This window comes from Micropterus salmoides, unplaced genomic scaffold, assembly GCF_014851395.1.
Source record: "Micropterus salmoides isolate LMB-PRFRI ecotype aquatic unplaced genomic scaffold, ASM1485139v1 Ms_hic_scaffold_1, whole genome shotgun sequence".
In the NCBI taxonomy this organism is placed as follows: domain Eukaryota; kingdom Metazoa; phylum Chordata; class Actinopteri; order Centrarchiformes; family Centrarchidae; genus Micropterus; species Micropterus salmoides.
Window position 1 is genome coordinate 42,873,447 of NW_024040040.1, and position 12,454 is coordinate 42,885,900.

Consider the following 12,454-nt stretch of genomic DNA (forward strand, 5'->3'; position numbering starts at 1 on the left):
AGAGCTGATTTTGCTGCTTTTGAGATTTGAAGTTGTTGATTTCACTCCTTGAAAACTGATCTTTGGCCACTTGGGTCTGAAAGCCAGAAAACAGTCAACTGTTAAGCCAACCGCCCAGCGGCCTGTCAACATGAGAGTCACATGCACACACCTGATCCATTCTCATGCTTAGCAGAGCAGAATTGCCTTGACTTTTCTCAACAGACCAATACAAATCTTATTTGGCATTCCTTGGTTTCCAGCTGAAGGTTCTTGTACAAAGACAGGCAAACAAAAGGAAACCGTTAAAAAGGAGTTTTATTTGGGCAGATGAAAACAATAAAATATAAATAATATTCACAGACTTTTTCATATGAAAATATCTTTCATTTCTTACCTCTGCCTTTACAAACAACTTAAGTAAATGATGTATGCTGATGCCGGTGCTTTGCATCTGTACACAAACTGAAGAAAAGAGCAGTAGCTAGGTAGGTCCTCGTTTATTTCACATAAATCTATAGAAATCTTTTTAAAAAGAATCATGTATATATTAAATATTGCACTTTTTTATCACCACTTAAAAATGTATGAATCCTGTCCATTGGAATTGAACACACAAAACTACAGCAACGAGCTGTGACCCTATGGATAATAATCAGGCTTATGATGTTTAACACTATTCTGCCAGACAGATATATTTGTTTAATGCATACTAAATAAATCACATTGTGCTCCACAGCCTCAAAGGGAGACAACTGAAAAGCAGAATATGGAAAATGTTTCAACTAATGGTGCAATCATAGGATGTCAGAACAGATGTGCACACTGAACACTTTAAGCGATCTGATTCATGTTTGTCTTAGGAAACACATTTCTGCGAATTACTATGCTCCCTACTGGGGGCTACTGTTACTGGCTTCAATTTAATTCTCTGCTAGGGGCATGGCAGGAATGTGGCTAGGCAGAGTGAGAATGCGTTGAGAATAGGGATGGAAATCTCAACTAATTTTGTTGCTGATTTAATCTGAAGTTGCCAAACAGACTAAGGAACTGGTCTTTTAATAAAAGAGTGTGGAAGTACACGTGATCTGTAGCAAAATGGATAAACATGAAAATACGAGTTGCCCCTAATTGAATGAATCATGTTAATTTGATGTTTTGTGCTGGTATCTCTGCATCCAGACTCAGGTTTGTTTTTGTGCCCTGTGTTTATGTTGTTGAGATGGAGATCGTTTTCTGTTTTTTTTTCTTAATTGTTTCCATCCACAGCTAAGCCTCAGGCACACCTGTCCAGTGGAGAACCTCTGAGCCACTGGAGCTCAGCAGCGCTTGTTTTTCAGAACGTTGAGTCCTTTCTGGTTCTTTGTCTTAAACGCCATAACAAAGTGGTGAGGGGCGATTTTCCCCCGGCCGTCCTCGTCCACCTGGCCCATGAAAACGTAGTTCAAGCCTGGTGAGGTCACACAAAAAAAACCTGAATGCAGTGGCGGAACGGCAGAGACATTCAGGGAGACCAAATATCAGAATCTCAGGCAGGTCTGTATACCATATGTTTATATGCTTACATATAAACATATTTAGTGTTACACTGATTGTTTGGACAGTGAGTTCTGCCGCTCACCTCACACTTTGGGGCAAGCGCTATAGGCTGAGCATGACAACACAGCAAAGGAGGCAAACTCAGAGCCATAAGTTACTGAAAACAGTCAACCAGGTACTGCATACTGATTATCATCATCGAGACAATGATAATTGTTTGTGTTACAGTGATTTCATACATCAAAAAATATTCTCAAGAACAGTGAGCCAATTTAAGCTCACTGTGAACTCACCTCTTCTGATAAATGGACACTTCTTGCACAGGATAATGATCTTGGTGCTCATGGTCTTTCCTGCCTGCTGGATGGCCAGGCTGCCTTCTTTATATACATTGATGATGGAGACAGTGGCGTACATACTTCCACCTCGCATCACTGCAGTAATGACAGTCCCGCTTATCACTGTCACACACACACACACACACACACACACACACACACACACACACACACACACACACACACAGACAGGTCATGAAAAATAAAATCAAACATACAAAAATACTGAAAATCACATCATAAAGAGAAAATATGTGCCCTTCCCTAGAATTCAAGTTAACATTGTATTTACACAATACTTCACAAACTTCATAACTTCACAATCATAAACAAGGATAAAAACCTAGACAAGCATCTATAGATGTCAGTTTTAATTTCTATATACAAAATCATCACTACTTTGGCTGTTTCTGGGCTGTGTGTTAGAACAAAAGCCAAAGCTTTAAGCACAGTGCAACAGCAGCATAATGGGAATCTGGAAAACCAACAAACTAAAAGGAAGATGTCACTGACTCATATCAGACAGACAATTGCCAAGACTAACAGTCTACAGCCATGCTAGTGACTCAGTGAGGCTGTATTTGCATTTCATTAATGCTCATGTTAGCATGTTAACATGCTCACTTAAAATGCTAACAAGCTTATGCGTATAATGTTTACCATGATCGCCATCTTAGTTTAGGGTGTAAGCATTCTAACATGCGCTAATTAGCACTAAACACAACACAGCTGAGGCTGATGGGGATATCAGTTGTCAGAATGTCAGCAGTCTTGCATGTATTTAGTCAAAAACCAAAGTATTGGACATGTCCAAATTTTGACCTGAAGATGGCCCTAGGTGGAATGCCAGGGGTTCACCCAAGGTATTACAATTCATCCTGAAGGAGGCATCAATGCCTGTGCCAAGTCATCCAATACTTGAGACATTTAAAAAGAACTCTCAAATGTGAACCTCATGGTGGTGCTAGAGTCACCATAGTCAGTAGGATTCATCCTCTAACCATGAATGTCTGAACAAATGTTTTTGTCAATCCATCTGGTAGATGTTGAGCTATTTCACAGGATAAGTGAAAACTTCCAACCATCCAATAGTTAAAATAATCAAGATATTTTACTAAAAGCCCAAAATGTCAATCTGCTGGTGGCTCTAGAGAAAAAAACATGGAATCACCAAAGTCAGTAGGATTCATTGTCTGGGGACAATGCTGCTTGTAAAAATTTTTATTGTATAGTTGGTGAGATATTTTAGTCTGGACCAAAAGTGGTGGACCGCACCAGCATAAAGGGAGCCTGGAATTTAGAGTGGAGATCTTATCATAGAAACAGCTGTAGTGAAGGGAACCTGCTATTTTATTGTCATCATCAATAATCTAAGAGAAATGTGAACAATGTGTGCCTACTTCTTTTCAAGTCTTGTCAGCGAGGCGCAGCCTGTCTGTAAAGATGTCATGGTGAATTAACAGCATAGCCTCTCAACATTCCCCTTTTGACCTTTTTCCTCAACCATCCATTGGCTAATAGCTCCAAAACACATCAAGGATACCATTTACTGTAATTTTAAGACTTTCAAAGATAAGCATTTCAAGGATATAATAATGTATAATACCATAATTGTCCAGCAGGCAGCTAAAGTGTTTTGCATGTGAGTCAGTGGAGCAGAGGTCACAGTAAATTATATCCAATAACATCTAATATAGAGAGAAAACAGGTAGCAACTCAGTGCATTATTTTGTTCAGGAAATTAATAGTGTGAAACTCCACGAGAAGTCATTTTACCGGTTAATTTAACCGGAATACAGAAGCTGTTTCATTGTGCTGTTAGTGTGAGAAATCTGCAGGGTGAAGTTCTAGTCATTTCCTGTTTAGTCTTACCAGGTCTCCAGAAGCACTAAAAAATACAGTTTTGCTGTTTGGACAACCTCACCGTAGAAGAGACCTGACATTTAGCAGTGGCAGCTGAGTGATAGTGGAGCCAGTGGGTGAGAGGGAATTCTTTACACTGATGGTACCAATATGTCTGGACGTCACATACTGTTTCATTTCCTGACAGGGATGAGAATAGCCAGAGGACTGCCTGTTTCAGTAATGTTATTGTATCTGATGCTACTGTTACATAAACCAGTGAACTGCTTTTGACAATTTAAAATGCATTTATCACATCATCAAATTAAACAATACCAATGGTTATTACTTTTAGTGTTGATTTGACAACCCATTTTTAGTCTGCTATCTTTCCACTTCATTCAGATGTGATGCAACATATTGTGTGCTGACTCTGCCGCCACATCACACGGGCGACCTTTTCCACATGCGCCACCACATCGCTTGCCTTTTCCAGCGAATCCAAGTGAACCCTTTGAAATGCCAATCTTACACATGCGGTAAACATCTCTGAGATGAAAACATCAGGGAGCAGGAGAGCGGCAAACGGAGGCCAAGCTTGAATCAACGTGTTCATTTATTAACAGTTTACCCGTAGTCAGAGGCTGAGTGTGTGTGTCTGTGTTTACATGGGAGGTAACTGTGTCCTACTGTATACACCCCTTCATTTCCTGACAGGCTATCAAGGAAGTCTTTGAGATGCGCAGTGAGAAATCAGAGGAGCAAAGATAGTGACATGATCAGGATGTAAATCTTTGAAGAATGTATAGGTTTTAGGATTAATATGTTTATAGTGGTTGGTAAGTTGAATAATAACATAATCAAAGCTGGAACAAATCAGTGACTGTAGCTTATGTGATTTAAATAAATTGCAATAAGTAACTGTTGTTCTTACCGAAATTGCTGGAACAGTAATTGCTCTCAAGTGTTCCTTGTCTTTTGCATTTCTGCTGGCACAGGGCTACAGAGTATTTCAGAGCTGCGGAGGCACACACACACACACACACACACACACACACACACACACACACACACACACACACACACACACAATCTCTGTAATTTTGCCTGTTAAGTTATGGTTGCATCTGTTTCTACTGGGGTTTATTTACAGAATATTCTCAGTAACACAAGAGTCTCCCCAGCCTCAGTGTAAAATAGCAAGATAATGTGACAAGTGAACATCTGTTTTTAAAATTACAGACAGTAAACAGTCCATAAAGGAAAGAACCTAAACATACACACACACACATATATATATATATATTAAGCCCATTATTATTTCATTTTGTGATCCATTAAGCTGGCACATGAATTTAAACATTAGGTTTCTTAAAACAGCATGAAAGGTCCTTACTCTTGCAGCCACAAACATCTCACTTGCACTACACCATCTTGGTCTTGTGAGTAAAATTCTCATTGCGTCGTTATATGCTACTTTGAATTTCAATAAACTTGCCTTTCTATAATTTGACCACAAGTGAGCAGTATAGAATTGTGTGCAATATGCTTTAAACAGAGATATCTTTACACCAACCGTACATGCACTAAATTTACGTAAGAGAGTATTGGCTTGTGCATACATCATGCGACATTGCCTATAAATATCTTCATCATCTGTCATTTTATCAGTGATGAAATGGCCAAGGTATTTCACCTTATTACAGACACTAAGCTTATTGTTAGCCAGTTTAAAATCAAATATATATATATAAACACATACACACACACATCTATCTATCTATCTATCTATATATATGTATGTATACACACACCATATGTCACGTACAGTTTACATAAGAGAAATGTGAGAACAGTTTTCGCATATGTTGAGTTTGAACATGTGCAGCTAGGGGCTGCATCTGTAATAGGACCTATAGTCTCCAGTCTTCCACTTTTACCCATTTCTATGTGAAACAAAGTATTTGTAATGATGTTAGCTATGCTACTTATCCACATGAATCAGATTTCTTAATCATAAGCAGATTAAAGATGACTCATGAAGGGGTTAACTCTTGCTTTAGCAGTAGGCTACACTAAACTTTTTTCTTGCCCAGATCTGCTATCAGAAGCAGATTCCAGATGTCTTTAATGTTTAAAGTGAAAGATAAACCCCACATGTTAGCGAGACAATCCAGTAGTACAAGCCAATATGTCTCATAGCTACATCAACAAATACAGATGTTAGAAGTCTTATAGAGGTTTTTATTAGATAAAAGTTGCTACCTACGTATTGGCCTGGTGGTGACGGGCTGTATGGTAGTGGTGGGCGGTATAGTGGTGGTGGGGAATTTCTTTGGTCTGAACTTGTAGTGTCCAATGAAGCCGTCTGCGGTCAGACTGAGATCTGACAGGAACTGGATTAGAAGGTGGTTCCCCTCTGAGAACACTGGCCTGAAAAGAAATGCAGACAAGGGGGTGCAGTATAAATTCATTGGATGGATGATTTAGTGAAAATAAAACCTTCACGGCAGAATCACCTACTCTGGGGGACTGTCTCCACAGTATTTGCCAATTCTCTTGGCATCATTGATTTCTGCCCCGTTGAAAATAGAGACGTGGTCGTAGCGGCAGTAGTTATCTCTTTCCACATCAAACTTCTCAAACTTGACTTCAATAATCTGCAGCAGGAAACAAATCACACAGAGAAACTTCTTTCATCAAGCAAAGGCTTGTCATAGGGCTATCAGAGTGGGCTGTTTAATTATTGTGTACCCTATCATTTGTGGGATGATGTAGTCTCATTCTACACCCATTACACATTGAGCCGTCTAAAAAGAGTACTCCACCAATTTAGCATTGCCGTCCTATAACAGTCGGTCTACAGTTTAAAATAAAAAGGAACAAAATCAATGCAGCACAACCAGATATGTCATCTTTTTTATTCCACTCAAAACGTGGCTGTGTCTATTGTTTGTCCAACCAACTTTAGATGAAACCATGGCCACTTCCGTATGATAAAAACCTTGATGACTGTGTTCCCATGGAAACTGCTCACATGCGGGTCCCCTGACATATAACAGCTACAGAGTCTTGTCTACAACGCTTTGTTAGAGAAAGTCATCTATTCCTAAAAAAGGTACAAGCATAGTTTATGTAAATAGTTTAAAACAATGACTTTGACAGCATTGAAAAACCTGGACTTCATGAGTGGCAAGATTGACACACATACTGAATTATGTCCCTTCAACTGCTCTGATGCCAATAAATTAAGATTAGGACTTTGAACTGACTACATTCCAATAAGTTAAGAAAGGAGGCAACTTCCTGTCACTTTACAAAAGTTATTATTATCATGAAGGCTTTCTTCATATGGAAGTGGACATTCACAAATGTAAATTATTCATGAACCTCTCAGATAATTTTCAGCTTTCAAGGGGCTTTATCAACGTGTACAGATGCGCAGACCAAATGCAAACCTACAATCAGTCAGAGCAATGAAACGTGTGATGTAGCGTTCTTGGTAAATTAAACTTACCAAACACATCTTTATCATCAACAAAAGCTTTAAGTGCACTTGTTTGTAATTTTAGAAAAAAATACCATCCAGTTTGTTTAATACTGTCGTGATAACAGATTCAACAGAAACAGTTCAGCAACAGAGGCAGTCATCTTGGTTGTTAACAATAATGCCTCAACAACCAATAAGACTGTGCTCCTTTGTACAGTCATCCTAACCCTAACCTGCACCATTTTAGATAAACAGTTGTGATTAACCCAACCAGATCCAGGACGGGTGGGGATCAGTCTCTATGGGAGTGGGCATTTGCCAGAGCAAATAAAATAATATAGCCACAAGCGGCAATGATCGGGTTCTGAGCAAGTCGTGTAAAATGCAACATTTGACATTTTCAGAGGAGAAGACCAGATGCAGATGACTTAAAAGATTAATATGATGAAAGAATTTAGACTAGAAGCCAAGACTTTTTTGAGATAATGGTGGAAACGCAAGCTTGATTTTTACAGCATCACCTTGAGGTCATAGAGTGTCATTATATGTATCTGACCAGTGGGTAAAATGTTGAACCCACCTGGGTGTCTTAGTTTTTTAGCAGAGACAAATAAGTTTTATGGGGAAAATAAACTAAAACAGGAAAACTTGACTCACTATGACCTGAATACCTCATTGTTGTCAAGTAGAACTTGGTCACCTGGGGACTCTGGGCCTTTGTATCCCCAAAGTAGGTGACTTACTGACTGAGCTACTGGTGAAAGAATGTTTCCAAACATCTTCTCATAAGTTGAGGCAGTGATTACAGAATTGGATATTTTTGGCAGTTTAAACTTAAAAAGTTTACAACAGTCAAAATGTTGGTGATAAAATTCTGAAATCATTCTGCCGGTTTTGGGTGTGTTGTCAGTTGTTTTGGTGGCATTTGATCCAACACTGAGCAAAAAGAAAATGTTGTGTATAAAGTACTGTACAAGTTAGCAAGATATTGAATATCACAGCAGACTCACCGTTTGAACAATCTGAAAGCCCTTTGAAACATTTGATATCTGTCATCAAGAGAATGTCTGTTTCGATTTTGGCAGCGTTTGAAGAAAGAGATATAGATGTTAATTGACTAAATTGAATTAATTTAGCGTATTCTGAAAAATGCAGAGTGACTGACTTCAGAATTGATCATAGGTTGCAGTGAGCCAAACATTTGTCAGATATCAGTAGATGTGCTGAAAAAAATTCAGCTCTCTAAGACGTACAGGTGATTTTCTTAGTTTTTTTGAAGTTTGGAAAAAGAAGTGTCAAGAAATTTACATTTGTTATGATAAGCCATACACACTTTAAACAATCATTACCAAATTTTATGCATCAACTGAGTAGTGACCTTAGATCGTACAAACTGAATTTTGTACAAATCCATGTAGTGAATTTCTAGGTATAAACTTTTTGCAAGTGTAGTGTCCCCTAGCGGAAGAATAACCCAGGACTGCTCAGCGAAGCGCGGACTGAGCATCTGAACAGACGCTACAAGTTTGATTACAATAGCTCAAGCCAATTTTGATTTACAAGCATTTATGTAAAAGTGTACATAAAGACAAAAAAGTAAAAAATTATTTGAAAAAATGGATTGACGAACAAAATTATTTTGATAACTTTTGATCAGCGATGTCCATAGAAGATCCTGCCAACATTTCGCATCAATTGGCAAAACGGTGTAGGATGAGTTCGCAAAAATAGGTTTTTGTCCCACTTCATGTAGCTCTCTGGACCCACAAAAGGCTTCATACAACTGGTTCACATATGCATCAGCATTCCCCAAGATCTGAAACAGACTTTGATGTGTTGTGAGTTCTCCGTTAAGAAGATATCTGAGGTAACTCGTTATACATGTTTTATGCTTTATTTCACAGTGAGGCTAATTTGTTCAGCCAGTGACATATAATCATGCAAAATCCCTAACATCACACCTAGGTTCTGTTCATTGTGTTAGCACGGAGCATTAATGATCTGCTGTGGACACATGAATGATTTTGGTGTCTATGTTTTAAACTATTACCAGGTTAGCTGTTAAATAAACAAAAACAACCTAAATCTGTATTCCTACCAATTACCTACCAGTAATTTCATACCAGAATTTACTTTTACTAAAATTAAGTTTTATTCATTTTGAACAGTCTGACCTGGTTCTTTGGTGCCACTATGTGCCAGGAACAGGTGACACCAGCTGGGTAGTCCTTCTCAGGCCAGTTTGGAGTTTTGAAAGTTCCTGAGGGCTTGTCCAATCTGCCTCCACAATACTGGTCCCCTGTGGAGCAATAACTTATGTTAATCTATATAGAACAGTTATCAGGAATAATTTGCAAAATATGATTCTGGCTCCTTGAAGGAAACGATCCAGATCTTATTCATAATTTTTTAAAGGCAGGGATGGCATGTACATTATATGATCCTGCAATTAACCACATGTCTACTGTAATAGGCGCTCTCATTGCCTTCCTTGTCATTATGTGCACCCTAAAAAGTAAGTCAGTCATTAGTCCCGTGCTGTAAACGGTTTAAAAAAACAAAGTTTCCGTCAAGCATCTGTGGAACATCAGTTCAATGATCACACAAGCTGTTGTGACTGTTAAAGAGCTGAATCTCTTGAGGACATGTTTTCCTTGTGACATACACTTACAGAGACGTTTCCTTTCCAACATCGCTAAAGAAGTACAATTTAGTAAGAGACAGAAATAGACACTAAACGAATGGAGGACATGTTGTGCTGTACAGTTCTGTCAACACTCAGAGACTGCATGGTAACAGTCTATCTGCTACCATCTATTGTGTAAGACATTGTCCTTTAGAGCTGGCGGCTCCTTGGGTACAGAGAACCAGCCATTAAAATTCCACAAAAACAGTAGACGAGACTTTGCAACCCTGCAGAGAGAAAGAGGCTCACTCAACTCTAAGTGATACTTCTGACCCTCTGTCTTCTACCGAAGTGCTCCAAAATATGTTGGCGAGAAATTCCGCATCATACTGCGAGAGATGTTAAGACATACCTCCCTTTTTGTCCACATGACGGGACTTTAAACCCATAGCCTTGTCTCAGACAAATGAAATCCCCAAAGGTCACTGTTTTTTACTGAGCAGAAGAAACACTATACCTCCTTTGTTTTACTTTGTGTCTGCATGCCTTGAAGGTTATCCACAGTATGAGACAAGAGCTGAAATCTACTTAAGGAAGTAAAAATTTTCTATCTCTGTCTGGGCATTGTGGTACCATGCAATGACCTCTCTGAAGTGACTTATGTTAAACAACCTTGTTAATTTGCTTTTTAAAGACTGACACCCCCTTCCCAAACAGACACGCTCCCAGGCCAGATCAGATTTCTTTATGGGATGAAGTCCTGACTGAGACATAGTCCCATGTGTCTCTGTGTACCTACAGTAGCTGTAGGACAGCAACATTAAGAGCGAGCATGCGAAAACTAATTTTCTTTCCATGTTTGCCTACCTCTCTCATGTGGGTGGGCAGCAGAGAAAACAGCCAGGAAGCCACTCCCAGCGGTGTTGGCATCAGATATCATCTGCATGAGCATCTTGTTGCCTGTGGAAACAAGGGCTCCTGGCTTGAACGTCCCACAGAAGCGACCAAGTCTCTGCCCACTTACATGGCCACTGTAAACATCCACATAGTCATAGCGGCACAGGTTGTCACTCTCCAAGTCAATAAAGCGGAATGACAGGACCACCACCTTTCCCTCAGGCACCTGGGTGGGAATTTTCAGAGGGCATTAAGGATTAATTTCAAAGAAGCATCTTTATTACTGAGACCAATGAAATATCACAATAGATATTCAACTCTGGATACTGCCTTGTTACTCAAATGATGTCCAGTAAAACATTGTGATTGGAGATAATAAGAACATATAACAGTAAGCCTGACTTACTGTATACAGCAGGCTAAATGGCAACTGGTTCCAGTCATACTATCAGCTTAACTGTTTCAATGTACTGTAATGGCATGGAGCCACCATGCCATTACTGTACATTGAAACAGTTGTGCCTTTCGGTGACTGTGGTTAAGTATTTCTAGAAGGAACTCAGGAGTTTTGGGTTAGTGAAAGAGTATCACACACTTATATTGTACAGCTGTTTTGTGTTTTTAATTAATAGTCTATAACTATCAATGTTATCATCATCACTATCCTAGAGGAAAGTAAAACATGTGAATATGAAACTGGACTCACTGTGATTCTCCACACACATTTGGTGTTTGGAGGGTAAACTCCTGGGTACCCCTGGCTCCCGATTACTCCAGATTCCCCTGTAATGTTTCCTCCGCATGTGAAGGTCGGTCTGGAGGGGGGGAAAGAATGTTTCTGTATTCCAAATATCAAATGATGATGATGTGTTAAAACAATACACATGTATGAATGTTAATGGCACGTTGATTTAACTAATCGCCAATGCGCCATGACTGGAAGCAGCCCAGACTGCAGAATGTTCCTCGAAATAAACTCCAGCTCACTGACGCTGCTTCGCAGGCTACATGAGATCCTTGACACCTTGCTCACTCACAAAGCTTTCAAATTGATTGGGGAAAAATTGTAAATAAAAGTGTACCTCCGCTGAGACTGCGCACAGACCTCTGCCAAGAACAGTAGACTCCATGCGCAAAAAATACTGCATGTTCTCCACATTGTTGGGTTAACGGAGCAGGCGCTTCGCCTGTTTTCGCCCCGTGGCATGAATGGCATTGTGTTCAGCTGCTCAAACGGTGGGGAAAAGTACCCGGGAGGTCCTGCGGGGAGTTTCAGTAACTGCAAGCTGGAGCAGATGAATATAGGGTTTGTTCTGTGTGGTAGGAGGGACGCAGCATTGGCTGCTTCTTTTTCCAAAAAAATAAAAAAAAACATTAAAGAAGCGCTGGGAGGGTGTGAGGTCGCGCATGAGATTCATACTGCACCTGGCCTCAAAAACCTTGGTGGTGGAGGTGGCATGAATAAACTAAAGAAGTCATGAATGAATTGGCATTCCAGTCAACACAGAAATATCATTATAATAGGTGTTTGAAATCGCCGTAGGCTGTGATATGCACATGTTAACAGATATTAACTTCCACTGTACTACAGAGACTGAATGAAAGCGATAAAGAACGAGAGCACCATCTGGTGGACTAAAACGGTACAAGCAATACTCAGTAGCTACTTATTTCATTATAGCACAAATATATAAATAGTTCACTGAGCTAGGTGACGACTGGATTCATTATGCTACCTATTCA

General features: G+C 39.5%; 1 protein-coding gene across 1 annotated transcript; it reads right to left on the reverse strand.

Moving 5' to 3' along the window:
* Positions 1 to 279: 279 nt before the first annotated feature.
* pcolce2b (procollagen C-endopeptidase enhancer 2b) lies at positions 280 to 12,187 on the reverse strand. The gene is made up of 9 exons (XM_038729195.1): positions 11,794 to 12,187; positions 11,418 to 11,526; positions 10,682 to 10,937; positions 9,363 to 9,487; positions 6,222 to 6,358; positions 5,968 to 6,131; positions 4,633 to 4,716; positions 1,812 to 1,979; positions 280 to 1,429 (listed from the first exon to the last, which is right to left on the reverse strand). Exons 1-9 carry the CDS (start codon positions 12,084 to 12,086, stop codon positions 1,299 to 1,301), a joined length of 1,467 nt encoding a protein of 488 aa, XP_038585123.1. The 5' UTR covers positions 12,087 to 12,187; the 3' UTR covers positions 280 to 1,298.
* Positions 12,188 to 12,454: the final 267 nt, after the last annotated feature.